General features: G+C 48.1%; 5 protein-coding genes across 5 annotated transcripts; 2 read left to right on the top strand and 3 right to left on the bottom strand.

Moving 5' to 3' along the window:
• Positions 1 to 2318: 2318 nt before the first annotated feature.
• Positions 2319 to 3761, top strand: PpBr36_01433 (uncharacterized protein; the record flags this gene model as incomplete). The annotated part of the gene is made up of 3 exons (XM_029888619.1): positions 2319 to 2369; positions 2626 to 3023; positions 3548 to 3761. The coding sequence occupies 3 exons, from the start codon at positions 2319 to 2321 to the stop codon at positions 3759 to 3761; spliced, it is 663 nt and encodes a 220-aa protein (XP_029751223.1).
• A 5456-nt stretch (positions 3762 to 9217) lies between these two features.
• PpBr36_01432 (uncharacterized protein) lies at positions 9218 to 9753 on the bottom strand (the record flags this gene model as incomplete). The annotated part of the gene is made up of 2 exons (XM_029888618.1): positions 9218 to 9436; positions 9553 to 9753. The coding sequence occupies 2 exons, from the start codon at positions 9751 to 9753 to the stop codon at positions 9218 to 9220; spliced, it is 420 nt and encodes a 139-aa protein (XP_029751222.1).
• An 855-nt stretch (positions 9754 to 10608) lies between these two features.
• Positions 10609 to 12020, bottom strand: PpBr36_01431 (uncharacterized protein; the record flags this gene model as incomplete). The annotated part of the gene is made up of 2 exons (XM_029888617.1): positions 10609 to 11228; positions 11324 to 12020. The coding sequence occupies 2 exons, from the start codon at positions 12018 to 12020 to the stop codon at positions 10609 to 10611; spliced, it is 1317 nt and encodes a 438-aa protein (XP_029752409.1).
• A 2180-nt stretch (positions 12021 to 14200) lies between these two features.
• On the top strand, positions 14201 to 15791 carry PpBr36_01430 (uncharacterized protein; the record flags this gene model as incomplete). The annotated part of the gene is made up of 5 exons (XM_029888616.1): positions 14201 to 14374; positions 14497 to 14869; positions 14981 to 15098; positions 15178 to 15242; positions 15343 to 15791. 5 exons carry the CDS (start codon positions 14201 to 14203, stop codon positions 15789 to 15791), a joined length of 1179 nt encoding a protein of 392 aa, XP_029751403.1.
• Positions 15792 to 16860: 1069 nt separating this feature from the next.
• Positions 16861 to 17187, bottom strand: PpBr36_01429 (uncharacterized protein; the record flags this gene model as incomplete). Its single annotated transcript, XM_029888615.1, has 1 exon — positions 16861 to 17187. One exon carries the CDS (start codon positions 17185 to 17187, stop codon positions 16861 to 16863), a length of 327 nt encoding a protein of 108 aa, XP_029752482.1.
• Positions 17188 to 19992: the final 2805 nt, after the last annotated feature.

Genomic DNA, 19992 nt, shown 5'->3' with positions numbered 1-19992 from the left:
AAAAACTTTGACGCCATTAAATACTAATATTATCGTGTCTGGTGGGCACAGGGGCCTGCGTCTCTTTGTCGCTCTGGTCGTACATCCTGTCACAGGCCCTGTCACCGCATTGGGTGGGATGACGACGAAAGCCAATGAGTGGTATGGTATCCAAGTACGGTCAGGAGTGTCACAACTCGACAAGATTCACCTCCCTGGGTGGGAATCCTTTTCTCAATTGTACTAATAGCGAATCTGGCTCATTCTGGAGCATGATGTGGACGGTAATCGAGAATGGGATGCTCGTGAAGGGCAGGGACTGAGGCCTTGTTATCGCTGATGACTCTTGGTGTCACGAGACGCATGGTCGAGGTCGGGTGGCCAGCATGTTTGTATTTATCTTCTAGGAGAGACAAGAGACGACTGGACTTTTTTGTAGATCAACCCTGATTACCGAGCGCTGAATTTCTAGATGTTCTGACCGACAGAGTTTTCGGAGGTCCCTGATTCCTTTGATATGTGTGACAGTATTGCCGCGGCTATAATGATTGTCAATACCATGATCATGGTATTTTTTGTGGGTTTATCACTAGGATTTTTATTTTTGAGACGATGGTTTGAAAGGTGCTCTGACTTGTAATTATGTGGCTCACACCCAACCCTCACGCAAGTACTTGGACTCCCGGTCAATGACATACCCACCCTCATCCAAGATGGTAATCATACGATCACGCTCGAAAATGCAGCGCTTGATAGACAGCACGCTGCAGTCACCTACTCCTGAGGGTGTTGTTACTCTAGGTCCTCCCCCATCATTGTAGAAATCGCACTGCAGACACTTTAGCATAGGTCTTCGATATCGAAGATCCAGCCGCGCAGTTCCGTCAGCCCGCACTCGTATGGTGATGGAGCCCATCTCCTGACGCCTTTACTTGTTATTTTGAAGTTGGAGGCCTTGATGGATAGTTAAATGGGTCTTGCCGAGTATAGCCAAATTCACACAGCCAACGATGTCACGTTCACAGTCTTGGGTTAGCTAGAGAAGCCTGCAGCGTCACAAACGATAACCCCGTCAGAGCTGTGGTAACAATGGCATCTAATATTTTGGCATCGTGGCAGCCGTCGTCCTTTCCGGGGGAATACATGGCGGCCACAGCTTGGTGCAAGTCTCCATAGGGTCTTGAGGCCGCGGTTAGATATTTGAAATTCTCTGCTTTGGAATTTTCAAACTTGGGTTCTACTCCCTGCGATGCTGACTGACGTGTAATGCAAGTTTTGAGGGCCTCGAAGAGTCGAGGGATACAAAGGCGGTCATTGATTTCGTCAAGAGATCCTTGCATTGGTCTTTATTGGTTAGGTATCTCAATGCTGCTTTCACTTTATCAATGAATGGGTCACTAGATACTTTGCGCTGTTGAGCAATATGTTGGTACCCATTGGCACCAGGCTGGGTGCTTGGGTGAGATACTCAAACAAAAGACCGCGGGTCCTTTTTTGTATTTTTATCAGCTGGGACTATCCCCTCGCACTACCTTTGAGCTCTTTCAGCATGTCGCTTTTATTTTATGAAGGGGCTGTGCTTACGAGTTCGCAGGGGGGGAAAAATGGACGTACGTGTGTCTGGTCGTTTGTTGTTCCAGTGTCATACACGTACCTTCTTGGACTCGTTAGCTCCAAGATCCGGACAGGCAGAATGAAACAGCTAGCTACCTGCTCGTACGGCCATACTAGATTATAGAAAGGTTATATTCCTCTTCGATGGATTGATTACACAATAATCTGTTTAGTTAACTCTTGTATCTGTCATGATATTTGGATAATACAAACAAGCATAACATACAAGCTTTCTAAAAATAGAAACTCCACTGCATATTTCCTGCCTCTCTCTTGAAGTTCTTCAAAGCCAAAAAAAAAAAATAAAAAAAAATACAGACATGTTTTGAAATGCCTTATGTTGTGGGTAGGCATTCAAAACTTTGCTTTCTGATTGTTTGTTTTGAGTTTTACCTGGACACTAAGACTATTCCTAAGCATGCGTTGATTCCAATCTCTTTGGCCGCTCATATTTCAAACTTAGTTTTGACTGCGATGTCAAATTTATACCTAGATCCCAGAAAGAAGACTACGGATCGCTAGACAAGTTTCAGCCATAACCTCTATCTCAAGTCTACAAAGACAGTCAGAGAACCGGGGCATCCAAAGCTTCCCCGCTGTAAAATCGACGAGCATATAGGAGCATCCAACCTCGTCAGTAGTCCCAGTCCGCTTCGTCACAGTGTCGCATGTGTGGGACGTCGACGTCTCTGCCACGCAGAACAAAGGCAGCCACCTTCCTCAAGATGCCCATGTCTGGCGCATCGTACTCGTGGCACCTGTCAGTATCGCTCGGTGTATTTCGCGGGCCGTGGATGGGGTGTTTGAACTGTGTGCACGACTACATACATTAGTGTGTCGCAGATGAGTGGGAAGTTGCGACAGCTTTATACCTTTGCTTGAAAAATAGAGTAATGTAGTTGCTTACGTGGAATCATATGGTGGACGCCGGAGCTCAAGACAGGCATTTTTAAAGACTTGGCATACACAAGATCTACAGCACAGCGCGCCATGACTATCAGGCACTTTTGACGACGTGGCGCCCACGTCAAGATCGGCGACAACACGCCGCTGCTGGTGAGGCCCGAGCTGGACCCCGAGGACGGCGAGCCCAACGTGTGCCAAATGCCCGCCAACAACGTCGAGGAGGGCTTTGACTTTCCGGACGCGTTTGTGTCGCGCCAGTTCGTACAGACGAGAGAGAAGCTCTTAAAGCCCATCATTGAGCACGACGGCGCCTACCAAAATCTGGAGCGCACCGTGGCGGCCCTGGCCAAGGAGGAGGAAGAGAGCGGAGCCAGCGCCTTCTTCGATGTGGTCGACATGGTGGGCCTGGGAGGGCCCTCGCACTTTGACTACCAGGTGACGACGGCCAAGGTGCTGCACCTGACGTGGCGGCGGTACTGCGTCTGGGCGACGTGCGAGGCGTGCGGGTGCGAGGCGCTTGGGGAGTTGGTCACGCTGCAGCTGCCCCGGCCGCGGGAGGGGGAGGCCTTGCTGCTCCACAATTTGCTGTGCAAGGCGCTGCTGAGTAATTTTGCCCTCGTATTGCAGCCAGATTTTGATTTTTTTTTTTTTTTTTTTTTTAGATTTTTTTTTTTTTCGGGCATAACAAGCACATAAAACCTACCTCAGATTTGGACAGGCTGTGTTAAATCAAGTCAGTCCATTAAAACATGAAACACAAACGATGCGACCCTACTAAGCTTCGAAAAAGGAAAACACAAAAACAATTTATAAATAGGACCATTTACAGGTATAAAAACCCGGCGCCTGCACGTTACACTAACACAAAATTCCACGCCAACGACTCCCACTCATTTCTCCTTTATCAAGCTTTACATATCCGAGCCAGCCAGTCTGGGTTTAATAGTTATACCCACGCTCACTACTTGATTTCGATACCAAAAAAAAAAGAAAAAAAAAAAGAAAAGAAATAATCAACCATGAAATTCTCTTCGCCCCTTCTCATCAGCATGCTGTCCGCCGTCGCCGTGCAAGCTGCCATGCCCGGCCTCGAGGGAAGAGTCGCCGCGAAGCGTGACCCTCAAGGCCCAACCCAAGTGATCAAGAAAGTGAAGCCGTGCGCCGGTGGACAGGGCACTTGTGCGGGGAACGGAGATTGCAGAGCCACAATCCTGGGCGATTATGTCCTCTTTAAGGCTCAGGATCCTGAGTGCAAGAGATAAAACGCAAGAAGCCCCAAGTTAAAAAATCCCCGGCGTGGGTGGGGGGCAGTTGCGCGGCCCTCGAGAAAAGCCAGAGACCGGTCTCTAAACTCCTCGAACAGCCGGCGCGCCTGACGAGAGAAGGTGGAAGGATATGGGATGTGGTAGAACATTGTGGTTGCTGGTTGGGACTATCTATTCTTTGGGGGCATTGAGATGGTTGGGCTTGGATTGTTGGCAGCCCTTGACTATACGAGCCGCATTTGCCACTTAACTTTGAACAATTGTGCGTCTCTTTGAAAGCGCTGCTGGAATTTTGTCACTATAGCTATCACCATCACCACCAACTAGTCTTGGATGCCATAGCCCGTAATCAGACTAATTTAAATCCGCAGTTGTGCTTTCAATAACGCCATTCGCCGTATTTGGTCAAATTGGTGCCTTTGACCTTGAAATTAACAACCCATTTAGTAGTGTACGCTTCAATGGTGGTAAACCATGCCGCACCTAAGCTTTATAACTCATCCCCTCCCTGTCAGCATCAAAAATGGAGCACGATGTTTTGATCACACGGGTATAGTTGCGGATATTTAGTAATGTCAGATCAGCGACTCACTGGACGATCATGCTCGCGGCATCGCACGACTCGACACCCCCTATCCTACCTAGTAGACCCAAGGGTAACTGTCTAGGTACAAGCCAATTAGACTTTCATATCTTGTGTATCAAACTTCTGATACGTTTGAGGTTATTATTAACAAAAGTCAAAACCTGGTAGTCAGTATAGCTTTGCCCAAACCGCAGCTTCATGTGGTCCACTCCCAACTATTTCACTTTTGGTAATTGCATGTAATTGAAAAAGAAAGTAGTAAAATTACTGTAATGTGAGTGCATGACCAAAAATCTACAACTGGAAAAGTTTTTTTTTTTTTTCTTTTTTTTTCGTCTTTTCTTTTCAGTGGGCATCTCAGCTGTGTCCACCAAAATAGTTGCTATCTGGCTCGTCACTAAACCCAAAACATGGCTCGCCACCGGTGCCATCCGGCGTATTCTCTGCTAAGCCGCGGGGGCTGGGAGTCGACGGCGCTGCGGGCAGGTGTCATTACAAGAGAAGCTTCTCCTCTGAGACTTTTCGCATCGGCTTCCAGACCAGGCAGACGAGGCTCGAGATCCTGCTGATATCTGGGTTTGGGTGTCTCAGTTGTGGCGTTCTGGGGCTCTGGGGACAGAGACCTGCTCACGATTTGGAGACGGCGATGGGTCGACAAGGGCTCGCTTGCATATAGACGCCCAAGGACCGCGGGAGAGGCCAGACTTTCACCTACATCATATCCACCAATGGAATCCTGTCGGTCTTTGCGCTGGATTTATCAATAGCAAACCCGACTAGGCTGCCGTGGCAGACGCCGCTGTTCTGCCCGCCCTGTTACATCCACTCGCTTGCCGTGACGGACAAGTTTGTTGTTTCCATTATCCGACCGACTGCCTGCCCTATAAGGAATGCTGCCTCAGCAACATCCTTGAGATGCCGCAGGTCTATGTCTTGGCGCCGCAATGGGACGTTTATCGAGCGGTGAATGCATGAGGTCTACGAGAAGCAGCAAAGATTTCGTCGCAGGGGGGTCTTGGCCACTCTGAACAGACTTGATCAAGCAGTGTGGGTGTATATCTAGCGGTGCACTTTTCCTACACCAGGTTATGGTTTATCAAATGAGGTGCTTCTGTTATTTAATCTTTAATCTACTTCCTTAGACTGGGAACTGAGTAAAATACAAGCATATATATATATATATATACATAACCCAGGGTCGCATATTCTCTAGGACGGGGATTCGTCAAAGGTTGCGGAGGCTGGGGTATAGTCCAGGAAGGGTTCCAACAAAGCCTCTCTCTAGAATTCAGGTTTATAATGAATAACTTGAGCCAATTGGAAATCAATATTTGCACTGAACGGCTAGAGTTCCAAGAGTACCGAAGTTCGATGTGGAATATAAGAATACAGAACCAGCGGCGATTGTACCATCGAGATTTATCAGAGTTACATTATACCTGTAACCTGAACGCTTCCTTAATGTTCCGATGACCATATTACACTTGCCTACTAGACATACGCTACGTTCAAAGGGTGAAGCCTTATTTTCCGAGCATAGACATGCACACCAAGACGATTTAACTGTCCAAGCGTGAGCTTGTGGACTGACAAGACCCACGAATTGTTACGACCGTTATTGTCCCATCCACTGCAACCACAACGCCCTTTCCACAAATTCCTACAAGTATCAATACATTTAAAAGCCCATTTCCTCCATTATTACCGCCCACTGCTTTTGGTATCAGCTCTAGATTGTCGCTGACAAGGCAATTGTCAAAGCTTGGTACCGGGTCCGCAAAGTCGAAATCGTCAATTCTACCGATTTGGCTGAGCAATCCCCTCGTACGTCACTTTCGATCCCAGGTTTATCTGTTGCCATCCGAATGAGGCCAGCCACCGAAAACGCGTTTTTTCTTAGTAGAGGTAAAGGACAGGTAACAGTGGCAGCTTATTGGCACAAAAAGACGACAAATTACTTTTGGCATTTAATTGATCGTGGGCCACAAGGTGCTGAGAATCTCGAGTTCCAGATGTCCTCAGGCTTCTGCAGGCCGCGAGACGAGCCAGTGAAGCTTGCTTGGGTGAATTATACTCGTCGAGTTTACCATGTTGGAATATAATTGGAGACTAGAACTGCGAATCAGGTCTGGCAAGATTATCGAGTTGTCGAGTTGTCGCCCTCGTGGGCCTTGGTTGTTGTTCGAAAATTATATATATAAAAAAGCCCGACTTAAAAGTGTGCCCAAGAGCAAGCCCCTAAAAGACCTTTTATTCCCTTTTTTTCTCAAGAGTAACCGTGCTGGCTTTTCTTTTGATATATGCTTGTGTGTTTAGCGGTGATTTGTGGGTCTCGATACGATCATAGACTTCTTCCCTGGTAAATTTTGGCCGGCCTTGCAATGGGGACAGTAATAGTGTTTTGTGAATTGTAATTTGTAGCGTGGGATCTCGAAGCAACTCTTCAAATCTCAAGTGGCCGAGGGGGTAGGTTTGACTTTTGGTGCTGCTGGGATTGGCAGTATTTTGATTGAGCCCAGCGTTTTTTTCTTGCTTGACTACATCTGCACCCCGACCTTGAACAAAAGACTAATTTATCTTGGTTGGAAGGGCAATGGCGCTCGTAGCAAATAGTACCCAAATATGCAAGTTTTGGACAAGATCTATTCTGGAGACTGGGATCGATAAGCGAGTAAATGTGGGAAGTAAACAAAGGCCAAACAAAAAAAAAAGTAAAGAGTCTAAAGTAGTTGGTTGGGGCTACTTTCATAAAGCCTTTTCCCTCCATGATCTAAGCAGATGGCCTTCTCATCATAGTCTCATCCCAGAGGCTCATGCGTTCCGGCCAATTTACATTCCTGGCTTGCTTTTCTGCTGAAGTAATACAGGACCAGGCACTGCTGCAGACGTAGCGGCCTGTCAGGCAATCCCGTATCTCTTTATGACCTTTCTCGTCGTTCTACACAGTAGTCTCGAAGGAGATGAGGGGCTCAGGTCGAGTCATGGCATGAGAAAGAAAAGTCCGAGATTCATGCCTTGCTATTAAGAGCGGTTAGCCCGAAATGGGATTTCCTGTTTGCTGCATACTAAAAATAGTGGAGTTTTCGAGGTTACGTTCCAAGAGGGAAAAAAACAGAAAGGGACAGAAAAAAAAAAAAAAAAAAAAAAAAAAACAAAAGACAGGGATATTGACCATTGCATTTTACTTACTTCCTCTATTGATTGAAAGGTTTTTACATGCCACTCTAGACCCTTGCTTTGGCCTCTGCCGAAACGGGAGAGAAGGGGATGCGCGTGGGCTTTTTACCATAATCGTCGTTGGGGTAAAATTTGCATCTGTGTGTTGTTGGCCAGTCTGCCATCGGATGGCATAGGTCATACCCTTTCATAATCCACCAAGGTATTTCAACATGTCTTGTGAAGTAATCGGCTTTGTAATTAGCGAGAGGATGTTAACGGCGCGGTAAATGCATGAATTGATCGGAAGTGGCCTTGTCTTTCTCGAAATCAACGTGATAAATGTAAAACACTCGCTTGGGAAACTTTTCTCTCAGAGTTGCTTGAAGTTTATTGGGGAAGACATCGATTATAACAAATTGGTCATTTTCATCTAAGCCGTGGGTAGCCAGACTATTGAAACCTTGGCTTCGTAGAACGGTGATTGGGGGAACAGTGGTACCAATTCGCCAGCCGCAGGAGTTGTCTTCGGCGGCTAGAGCGTTCCCGAAAAGCGAGAGTAGAAAAAGGGAAGAATAGACGGAAGAATTAGGAATCATCTTGAAAGTATTTTTTATGTAAAACAGAAATGCAGCAAAAAGAGTATATAAAAAACTGGCGAAGCAACTTTGACGAAAATGAAAATGGTAGTGGAAGAGGGTGGGCGGTTAAAAGGGCGACTGAAGTGAAGGACCATTGATCAATTAGAGAGGCATGCAATATATTATAACGTTACGAATATACATAGTTCAAGCTTTGTGGAGCGAACTTAGCTCAAGGGCCAAGGTTTAAGACAAGGTCAGCATTGAGAATCCAGATTTATAACAAGCGGATCATTGTGAGCAAGCGCTAATTTTGTCCAACGAGCGAGTAAGTAAAGGTATTCATGCTTCCGTCATCAACATTTGTCCCTCGGCGTCGCCGACACTTAATTGCATGCCAAACGCCTCCGAGTTCGAAACGAGCGACACCGATTTTGAGCCACTGTTTATAAGCACGCAATGCGGTCTACTTGTAATCTTCATTGATGGTCAGGTCATGAGCTGTGAGCAGGATACCGTTCGGGGAGACAGCTAGTTTTCGATCAGTATTTTGTCGATTCCCCACTTTGAAGCTGCCATACCTAGCTCTGGGACTTTGGTTATTATAGGTAGTGGGAGCGAACCAGTGTTTTACACGTTTGCCGCAGTTGTTCGACCTGCATAAAGATCAATCTGGACAAGCAAGCCGATAGTAAAAATTGTTCCCTTGTGTTTAGATACTCTTGCGAAAATTACCTGGGACACTATCGCATAATGGCATGTCCTGATCCGAGGCCGCAGGGGCCATGCTCGACGTAAAGGGCATATACCTATACCCAACGACCGCCGGGCCCAAGTCATTTGAGGGTTGGGAGTCTGTTGAATTTTTATGCCTGGCAGTGGACAAAAGATTACGTCTACTCTGAGATGGTCTGCCATGGTGGTTTACAGATAACAATAGTCAAGGACCATTTCATAATTCAAGTTTCTAGATATCTGCAAAAAAAAAAAAAACCAGACATAATCCCCAAAAGAACGCTTCAGTAAAAAGACAAAAGTGCAAACATGCTTCCACAACAAACCCAAAAAAACAAGTCCAAAATGGCAGCAAAAGTCAAAAAAGCCACCAACAATCCCAAGTCTGTGCTAAATCACTTGCACGCAAACCAGCACTTGACGCTCTTGGCGAGCCTCTCTTTGGATGCAGTGTGACACTTTCGCTTGAAGATGGTGTTTCCAGTCCTGCCCATCGCCATACTGGTCTGGCAGTTGTCGTCCGAGTAGAGCTCACAGTCCGTTCCGCGGGTTCCATCACCAGCGGCCTCGACGCTGCGGATTCCGTTGGGGAAAGAGTGACATTTGCCCTGGCACTGTTTTTTTTTTTTTTTTTTTTTTTGTTGTGGCCAATTTTATTAGCATGAGATGAACAAGAAAAAAAGGGGAGAGAGAAAAAAAAAAAAGTCTTCCCTGTGCAGGGACTACTTACGTCGGGCTTGATCTGTGTAACCATGTCTTTGCAGCCCGTGCCGAGGAAGAAGCGGGCGCACTGCCCGTTGATGAGGCCAGAGACCGCGCAACCGTTGTCGCGGCGCTCCAGCTCGATGGGGATCTTTGCCACCGGGGTTTGGGCGGCCGCGAGCTGGGTGGCGGCCAGGAGGGCGACGGAAAGCTTGAAGAAGGAGAGCATTTTGGTGGTGGTTGAAGAGGTGGGTTTTGAGGTCCGAGGAGCTGTTTGGATAGTTATTGAAATTTAATATGGATCAAAGGAAATGTTATTCAAACTGTTGTTGTTCTGATTGTTTGTGATGATGATTCTTCAAACTGAACAGAACGTCGCTGCAGAGTCTTTGGCTCTTATATACAAGCGACGATACAGTAATTAGGGAATGGATTCATCACCACAAACGAACCCTCTCTAAAAATAAAAATAAACTACACTGGACTAGACTCATCTTTGTGTGGCACTACGCTAGAGCCTCACTCAGTCCTGGGGCTCGGTTAGTAACCATGAACTAGTTGTACACGATAGCCTGGGGAGTATGGCGGGGCTGCTTGCGGCTGTGCTTGGCTGCCTTGGCATGTTTTTGGCCGTGCACTATGAAGCTTCCCACAGTGGCTCGTATACTTGTATTGAGAGGCAGAGCCTGATTGGTGTGTTTGGGCAGGACCCGCATTGGGACATGATTAAGCGCCATCTCGCTTGTCTTGGTGGGCTCATAAGCTTGCACACAGCCCATGAGCTGAAGCTTTTTTTGTTTTTTTCTTTTTTTTTTTCTCTCTCGAAAAACTTGATGACTTTTTTGCTTCGGTGCAAATAACCGTTCAACAGGTCCAAATTGCGGTCATCTTGAGTTCCGATGGCGAGACCGGCGAGCTCAACGAGGAATTCTGCACAAACCAGTTCACCGTCTTTGGCGACTTGCCACAAGGCATTATCGTACACAACTGGCTACTGGCTTTGAAGTTTGATCTGTTCAAAGACGCTCTAATTTATATGTCTGCTACTACATCTACACGGTCCTCGAAAAACATCCCAACCAATCTATGGCAGCTCACACTCAATCAAGCTCTCAACACCCTTGCCACCGCTCCAGATCTTGACAATCTTGAGCCCGTTGCCCTCGAGCAGGCTGCGCCAGTCGGCCTCGGTCCTCTCCTTTGCGCAAAACAGCGTCATCATCATAAAGTCCAGCGCGGTGGTCTCCCACCAGGCGCCGCTGTCGGGCACGACGTTCTCGTTGATCAGCAGCCTGCTGTAGCCGGGCGTCATGGCGGCCTTGATGCGGTCCAGGATCTGCGCCGCCACCTCGTCCGGCCAGTCGTGCAGCACGCTGTGCATGTAGTAGGCCCGCGCGCCCTTGACCGGCTGCTCCGTCAGGAAGTCGTAGCGCATGGGCGTGACGCTCGCCGGCAGCGAACCGGGCTCGATCTCATCGATCACCACCGGCAGGTCCTGCAGGATCAGCTGCCCCGGCGCCGTGGGGTGGTGCCGGTGGAACTCGGCAATGTCGTGCCCGATGCTGCCGCCGATGTCCACCAGGAGGGCCGTCGATGCGTCGAAGCCCGCCACCAGCCGCTCCTGCACCGGGTAGAAGCTGGGGTGCATCCAGGGGAGCCGGCCTTGGCGGTAGCCGGCCATGTGGTGGTTGAAGTGCATGCCGTCTGTTTTATCAGTTGTATTTGTCAGAGAAAAACAAAAAAAAAAAAAAAAAGAAAAAAAAAAAAGGTATGCATCGGAAAACAAAGCAATCACTCACAGCCCAGCTCGATCTGATACTCGAAAAAGTTCAACTTTGTGTTGTAGGCGTGGTTGCAAGACGTGTCCTTGGGGTCGTCCGGGTTCTTGAGGCCGTGCTTCTTTGCATAGTCGTGGAACCTCAACTGGGCGGCAGCCGACGCCGACGTGGCGGCAAAATAGCCGGCGTTGATGATGTCAATGGTCAGGGCCTTGATGAACGCAGTGGGCTGGTACTGGTCCCTGCCCGTCTCCTTGAGGTAGCCCATGGCGGCGACGTGGCGCATGACGCGGGCCAGCAGCGCCGGGTCGATGCCCAGGGGGCCGGCCAGCTCCGCGACGCCCTGCGGCCTGTCGCCGTTGCGGGCCATCAGCTCCCACAGGCCCGTGTCGATGCCAAAGGTCAGCGCGCCGATGGCCGAGGTCTGCGCCCAGCAGTGCTTGATCATGGTCTCGCGCGGCGTCTCGAGCGCCTGCACCAGCGACCGCGCCTTGATCAGCAGCTCGTACCGGGACTCTTGGTCCTCGGCCGTCACCGAGTCCGCCGTCGCGGCTATGGCCCTGGCGAGCTCCGGCACCGCGGCCAGGTCCGCGGGCTGTGTGGCGATGGCGAGGTCGACAACGGCGTGCTTGCCGTTGGCGCTGCCGTTGACGGTTCCATTGGTGGCGCCGTCTGCGGTGCCGTTGATGGCGTCGCTGACTTTCTCGGCGGCCAGCATGATGGCGAGACAGAGAAGCCGAGGGGGTTATCAACTGATTGTAGTCTAGTGATTGGTTTATGTGTGTTTGATCAGGGAAAAAAATAAGAAATAAGAAATAAAATTCTATCCAAGGAAGCTAAAGAGAAATCAGGGGGCAGACTTTTGTTTGGTATAGGATACGGCGCCGCTTGGTTGGCAGGACATCCGTCCTATGTTATACCACACCGAGAACGATCCTGTATCATCCCGCATCAAGAGGGGTAAAAAAAAAAAAGGGGGAGGGGGGCTTGGATGAAGGGTACAAGTGGGCAAAGCCGCCATCGGCAACTGCCCGCGAACTCAAACTTTTGGGGGATTTCCATATCGGGTCATCCCCGCCACTAGCAGACATCGCAGTATGTTGGCGTTTTCTCGGCGGGTTCAGTAGTTCTCTGCGGTCGAGTGGGGGATTTTCCATGGTTTTACATGGTCTATGCAATTTACGTGTTGCAACTCTAAGTGGTTTACGTGGTTCGACCGACAGTAAAGGTATCCATTGCTGTTACATTTTTCCTGCCGGGGTCTTTTGTTGGCAGCTCGGCCGCAAATACTATTTAGTGTTTGCCGTCTATCTGGCTTTTCTCTTTCAAAATCCGGAAAAAAAAAAAAGAAAAAAAAAAAAAAAAAACATTCATCCGCATTACATAAACATTTGTCGCCTATACATACGGGCACAGTGAGGCTCGGAGCAACGGGATCGGTTACCCGTTAGCCTGCCTTCCCCCGTCAATCCAGGATATGAAAAAAAAGGAACAGATAGGCAATCCTTCAAGCCTTGGCAAGGGGGGGTTTGACCGGGGACCTAGGTATATTTGGAGCAAACCGGGGGTTAGATATTACATCGTTTTTGGTAGAAGTCTGGAGAATTTGCTACTCTTTGACAGGAGAAAGATGTACAAAAAAGAAACGACCTAGATAGTAAATTGATCCCCTAATCCTAGTTGGGACGCTCCCATTGAACCGATCATGTCTTGTTGAGGGAGGTAGCTAAGTAGTATGCGCATAATGCAGCTTGGCCCTGTCGACTATACTATTTCCATCTCCACCGTGCCGAGCAAACGAACCCTACGTCGACGTTGATGCGGTTCGCTCGGGTGGTTCCTTGCCAGGGACCCGGTTTTTGATGGTTACATTCGGTGGGGATCTATGCGAGGAGCCCTGCACAACCCGCCTCATTCACGCCAAGCAATCGTGTCATCTCCATTGAGCAAGGCCTCCAATAAGAAAGCCTCTTGGCGATGGTTTTCCTTGTCGATGGACTTCTGTTGGTCGCACACGTGCAGATGAAGATGCATCGGACATGTACACATTTTGGTATGATGCCTTGGCAGTCGGGCCAAAAGATCCGAAGACTCTCATATAGACCTCCCCCCTGAACGTCCTATCCTCTCCTGCCCCCCCAAGTCGCATCATGTTCCCACAATAAGCCGACAAGGGTCCAACTGGCGTACGCGCTTCGGCTATGATTATCAGGTCAGCTCGGTCTAATTGGAACTAAACAGTAGACCAAACCAATGCGTCTAGGCAGAGAGGCTTTCTTCACATGATCGGCGTGTGCATCCCCCCCCTCGTTTTTTTCTGTTATCTTTTCGATATTAGATATTAAAGGAATCCCAAAGTGCAACCTGGCCAAGGTTCAAGCAAAACCAGCTTTTTTTTCTTCGTAATTGGGATCGACTGACAAGAGATGCAGTAATGCGGCCCATGTGCATTTCCGCCGTGGCATGCCTCCCTTTCCCGACGACCGGGCCCTGGCCTGTCGTCAAACCTGTGCAATGTGCCAATCTGCAGTTTCAAACCAGTGCCGGTCGCTGAAGTGCTACCGTGGCTTGCATCGAAATGTCGTTGGGTCGTTCTTTTCTCATTCCCTACCCCGTGGCAAAGTGAGCAAGTCGAGACGTTTAGACCTTGGGGAAATGGCAGGATTACATATCTATCCCTTTTATTACTTTGGATTTCAGTACAAGGGAGGGAAGCCCCCCCCCCCCCCTTTTTGCTGCTCCGTAGTCCTTTTCCTTTTTTCTTTCCTTCTTTTTTTTTCCTTTTTTCGTCTCGGGGTTTTTAAAATCGGCACCTCCCGGCGAACTTCTTCTGTTGGGCGGGCCGCATGACCATACCAAAAAGCCAGGTTATCCTTCTTTGCTTTTACATGCCTAACCATGCCTGCTGTTGGCTCTGAAGAGTGGTTGGCCGAGGACAAAGGCACGGCAATCCTCGTTGCCTGCTGGGTTTCCACCTTGATCAGTTCCGTGTTTGTGTTGTCGAGAGTATATGTCAATGGCTTCATGAAGCAGAAACTTCGCAGCGATGACTGGTTCATCATCATCGGCCAGGTACGTTACAAGACAAAAGTGCTTCCTCACGCTTATTCCCCCATTTTCCCATGCATCTCTTTTTTTTTCACTCCCAGTAAATCACAGACAGCTCACACTTGTTTTCTGATACCAAACAACAGTTTTGCGGCTACCTGGCAGTTGCATTCGCCACCATCGCCGTGATCCACGGCAATGGCCGGCACATGGCGGCGCTGTCGCAGGACCAACAGTCCGGCGCCATCCTGTGGACGACCGTCGGCTTCGTCCCCGGGCTGCTCTCGTTTGGCCTGCCCAAGCTAGCCGTCGTCTCGCTCCTCACGCGCCTGCTCAACCCGAAGCGGTTCCACAAGTGGTTCCTCTGGTGGCTGGGACTCTGGTGTCTCGCCTCGGTCATCGTCACGGGTATTCTGCTGTTGGTCCGCTGCACGCCCGCCAACTCGCTCTGGGACTTTTCCGTAGAGGGAACCTGCTTTGACGTGCAGTATCTCATTGACTTTGGGTTGTATGCCGGATGTAAGTTTGTGATAGATATTTTCTTTTTCTTTTTTTTTCTTTTTTTTACGCTTGATCCATGATTCTATGCTGTAAGATGATAAGCACAACTAACGTTGCCTGTTTTGCCAGCCTTTTCTGCGTTTGTCGATGTCTATCTTGCCATTTACCCTGCAGTTGTTCTGTTCAACCTTCAACTCTCCCTGAAGAAAAAACTGGCGCTTTCCAGTGCCCTGGGTATTGGATCAATGTATGTGCCTTGATTCCCACCCAGTCACAAAAATCGCAGCCTCCCTGTGAAGCTAGACACTGAACAAGGATACTACCAGCTCCGGCGCCGTTGCTATCTACAAGACGACTCGAGTACCCTCCATCGGCAGCATGGACTTTTCCTGTACGTTTCCTTGTTGACGGAACAAGGGAAAAACAAGCTTACAAGACATGAATGAACTAACTTTTTTTTTTTTAACTAAACGAAAAAAAATCATCAACAGACGACACATCCGACCTGGTGGTTTGGACCGTAATCGAAGGCAGCGCCATCATAATCGCAGCCTCCATCCCCGTCCTCCAGCCGCTGCTCGAGATCATCCTGAAGCGCAACCCGTTTTCCTCCAACAACCGCTCCAAGCGGGACAAGCCATCCACGGGCTACAACAACCTCTCGGACTCGAGGGGGTACCGCTTCGAGCTGAGCGACCGGAGCAAGCAGCAGTCCAGGAAGCAGCGCGACGAGCTGGGCTTCACCGTCGTCGACGACGCAAACAGCCAGGAGGAGATCCTCAGCCCCCGAGACAAGACTTTGACCTCGTACGTGGCCGGGGCGTCGCCGGCGCCGCCGTCGAGGGGCGACGTGGTGGATGGGAAAGGGGGTGATCGTGGTGTGGCGAATGGGGGCATAATGAGGACGGATGTGGTGGATGTTTCGTACCATTCAAGATGACGAGAGAGAATTGCTTTGGGCTTGTTGAGGGTTTATGCACCAGAAAACAAAAGACGTTGGGTTTAATACATGCGCTGATATGGGAATACTTGGTTGGGACTATGACACGGGAAAAAATTGGAGATGATGTAAAACAGGAGGAGAGACTGTACAGAATATCTAGAAATGACCGAAATAATTCATAGTATAGTTTTCTGAGTATTAGTTTCGATGAAAGGTTTCCGAGAGTTTATGCTTGGTGCCCGTACCAGATCACCACTTTCAACCTCTGGTGTCGCATTATAATCCCTCTTTGCTGTTGAGAGACTGGATTTATTCTCTGCATTTTTTGGCCGCCTTTCTGTGAGTTGTGTTTTTCTTCAAATTATAACATTATCAATGCTGAGTTATCGGCTTGGCAAATCAACCTTTCAACCATAGACTGACTTTTTTATGCTTTTGAATTTAGATGACGGAACATTCAATCAAGAAAATCAAAGATGTTTCTATGTAGGCTCAATCCATACGGTCAAATGCGGGTTGTAAAAGACAGAAAATTATTCAAGATTATAGGCAGAGCCCGTTCTCCACATGTCACGAATCATGTGATATCCAGTTCTGAATGGGCTCCTTGTGATTGATGGGGAAGGTCTACTGTAGAACGGGCAAACCGTCGGGGATACCGGGTTTGAAATCCGGCCCGCGATCCCACGCCAGGCCAGCTGACTTTCATGTGGATTGTTTGGTATGAGTGAATATTGTTAACTGTTCAAAAAAAAAAAAAAAAAAAAAAAAAAAAAAAAAAAAAAAAAAAAAAAAAAAAAAAAAAAAAAATACGCCCTATTTTGTATAGAAAAAAAATATATAAAAAAATAATGACAGCTAAGACTTTCCCCTTATTATTAATGCAGCCAGCAAATTGCGATTGAGTTAGCCATATTCATGAGTTACCCTGCCCAGTGCCAATTTCAATCCTAATCTTTCATCCCAACACCAACAATCCCCCCCTCGCCAACCATCAGCCATAAACGTTATTCCTTTTTTCCCCCCTCATCGCCAAAGAACCCCGGGTAGTCGTCCCGCCGGATCCCTACTGTTCTGATTGCGACCCTGACGGCCTCAGAAATCTATCCCTATCCGGATCGGCGTTCTGGCATTGGGAGCGGATCGCGAACTGGGTCTGGCTGATGCAGTCGTTATTCCCGACGTATACCCAGTTTCTTCTGTTGGGAAAGTTTTCCGGGCAGATGCACTCAGACGTGAGACCTCGGATGTTGCAGGCGATGGCACAGCGCGTCCGCTCCTCGCCCGGCGCCTTGCGGAACGTGCATAGCCCGTACTGGCCGATGGCGCACCTGAAGGCCTCGGTGGAGTGGAAAAGACTGGTGGTGATGAGGAGAATTGTGGTGGGGCGCATAGTGGCGGATTGTGCGTAGTTGTTTTTTCCCTTTGTTTCTTGAAGTGAAAGATTGTTTTGTTGAGCGTGAAGCTTTATTTTTTTTGTTTATTTTTATTATTATTCCAACGTTAGATGGAGCATGATATCAGCTTCCCATACCCCAAGCCTTAGCGGCCGCGAGCCCATCTATTTATCCCAAAGACCGGATAATCCGGCGTCATCCGCTACGGCATATACCGACGAGTGTATCTGCCCTTGCTGGCAATGCAAAGCATAGTATGAGCTTGTAGCCTTGCCAAGACGTACATGCACACAGCCCGTATGCTTCGATGTCTGGGGCGCCTTACCCTCTCGGAGCTAGAATCAAATTTTGGTTTACGGCCTCCGCGCCGGAGCGATTTTTTTCATTGGCAGGGACATTTCGGGACAAGAACTGCCAAGATATCACAGCCACTACTTCTACGTACTCACATTTATCGAGAAGGTACCTTTTTTTTTTCCAGGGTATACATATTTAGGCGCAGCAAATCGCAGCCAACCACGAAAAGGGTAGCTTCACGTGGCTTTTTTTTATTTTTTATTTTTTATTGCAGCGAGAGGTGCAATGCAGAGGCTTTCAGGGTTTACCATGGTTGGTAATGGTGGTGTTAGTGTCACAGGCCGAAAGTTTTTCTCTATTTACACCGTGGCCCATATCCTAGTATATATGCAGAGTGACGTGAAGCTCCAGTCGTTGCCATTTTCGACTATAGCTTTCCTCGGCTTGCGGCTTTGTGAATGTTTGTGCTGTAAACTAGCCGCTACCTTGAACGTATTCATTTTGCCGCTTTGCGGTCATCCTAGCGAGTTTTTACGGGTAAATGACTACCATGTTCGCACCTTGCCAGAATCGGATCTTGAGATTTTTATACTGGGTTAGGGCTTGGCTAAACTTGGTTTTTCTGTTGATCGGATCATCTCTGCTTGGGCCGGCAAATTGAGTTGAGAGGCAATCACTAGCCCAACTTAATTGATTTGTTTGATTGTTTACTAACCCCCAATCCGGCACAGTTAGCGAGTCTAGACGGGGTATCGGAAGGAGTTGGTTTTCTTGGTTTGATATGCGCACATGCCTTGGGCTGCAGCGCATCGAAACACACTACATGGAATCGAATCTTCAAGAGGTATCCACGAGCTCACAATGCATTCTAGACTCTAACGTTGGGCTCCACATCTCCGACCCCCCTAAAGTCCGGCCCCCTTGAAAAATGTAACGACGAAATACCCCTTTTATAAACCGATTTAAATGTAAACCTATCAACGCACAATAATACAATCATTGTCAGGCTCTCCCGGTTCGCTAACCTCTTCTCCATCGTTCAAATCCTCTAAACAGTCCCTATTATTTTCCTGTGCTTCATAAACGTTTTTTTTGCTGACCAAAAGCTCGTTGGGATCCGGAATTACCCTTTTCCTTTTGACCGGCCGTACCGCCTCCAATTTTGCTTTTAACAAACTGATTTTTTGCTGAGCTTCAGCCAATAAGATATCCTTGGTTTCGAAGCTTTTTTGGACTTTTGCAAACAAAAGCCGTGAAGTGGCGTTACTTTTTTCGGACCGGGAAATTTCCTGTAGTTGAAGTCGAATATCTCGGGTCGTTTTAGGGGTTTTCCAAATAAGTAAAGATTGGTCGTTAATTTTTTGGTTTGGGCTTTCCGGTGTTTTATCCCTTTGGAAGCCGTTATTTCTACCTTTTTCGACGTTGGCGTTGCTATTTTCTAATAAAAACGGGTTTAAAAGTGGTTTTGCCAAGTTCACCGGCCATAACCCCGTCGTACGCCAACCAGATTGAATGGTTTTTGCTATAAATGCTTTTGATCTGGCTTTTCGATAGCAAAGTAGAAAGTTTCGTTTCCCAACAACCGTTGAACAGCAAAACTGGTTTACAAATCCCAGGTGACGTCGATAAGCTTCCTTTAACGGCCCAAAAACCGATAAATCCAACGGTTGAAGAACGTGCGACGAATGAGGAGGTAAATATAAAAGCTGAATATTATTTTGGAGGCAAACAAGCATAAACTCGTCGCTGACGTGTGATCCGTGGCCGTCGAGAACTAATAAACGCTTTTCAGGAGTTAAAGGTTGGGTATTTGGAATAAACACCTTTTTTAACCATTCGATACCTGTTTCATTATTTGTCCACCCGTTTTCTGTTGCATGAAATTGCCAGGTATCGAAAGGACTTAAATCAGCTGGAAACCATTGTTGCTGTACGTTTTTCCCCTTAAATATAACGAGGGGAGGTATAACAGCCCCCGTAGCTGATACACATTCGATTATGCTCGTCCAACCCCGCGTTCCAGGCTCTTTTCGCTGTAATGGCCGGATTTTATTACGCCCTAACACCAGGCCATTAGATCCTTTGCCTTCCATTATACCTGTTTCGTCCATATTCCAACGGTTGGCCGGTTTTATAGTATCGATAACGGGATTTTTCAAATAGGACCACCAAGATTTAATTACCTCGGTTGTAGCCCCATTAACCCGGGCATTTTCTATTCGCCGGGGCCTTTGGGTTTTCAAAATTGGATATCGGGCTATAAAACGGCTAACCCAATGTTTCCCAAGGCTTTTTCTTTCTCCGGCGGCCTGAAGAATTCGTTCCGCAAAATAGCGTAGTTCTTGATGCGTTGGCGGAAGGCCTAACGCGGCCTGCGCAAGTACCCAATCTGCCAAATAGGTCTCCTGCTCCTGTGAAAGCCTTTGACAAAATCTTTTCGCTTGTTGAATTGACTGGGCCCCCTTTAAACGATCGTGAAGGGTACTCCGAGGAATACCCCATTT

The sequence above is a fragment of the Pyricularia pennisetigena genome, chromosome 2 (assembly GCF_004337985.1).
Source record: "Pyricularia pennisetigena strain Br36 chromosome 2, whole genome shotgun sequence".
In the NCBI taxonomy this organism is placed as follows: Eukaryota; Fungi; Ascomycota; class Sordariomycetes; order Magnaporthales; family Pyriculariaceae; genus Pyricularia; species Pyricularia pennisetigena.
The sequence above is the reverse complement of the archived record's forward strand: the minus strand, read 5'-3'. Positions and strand labels throughout refer to the sequence as shown.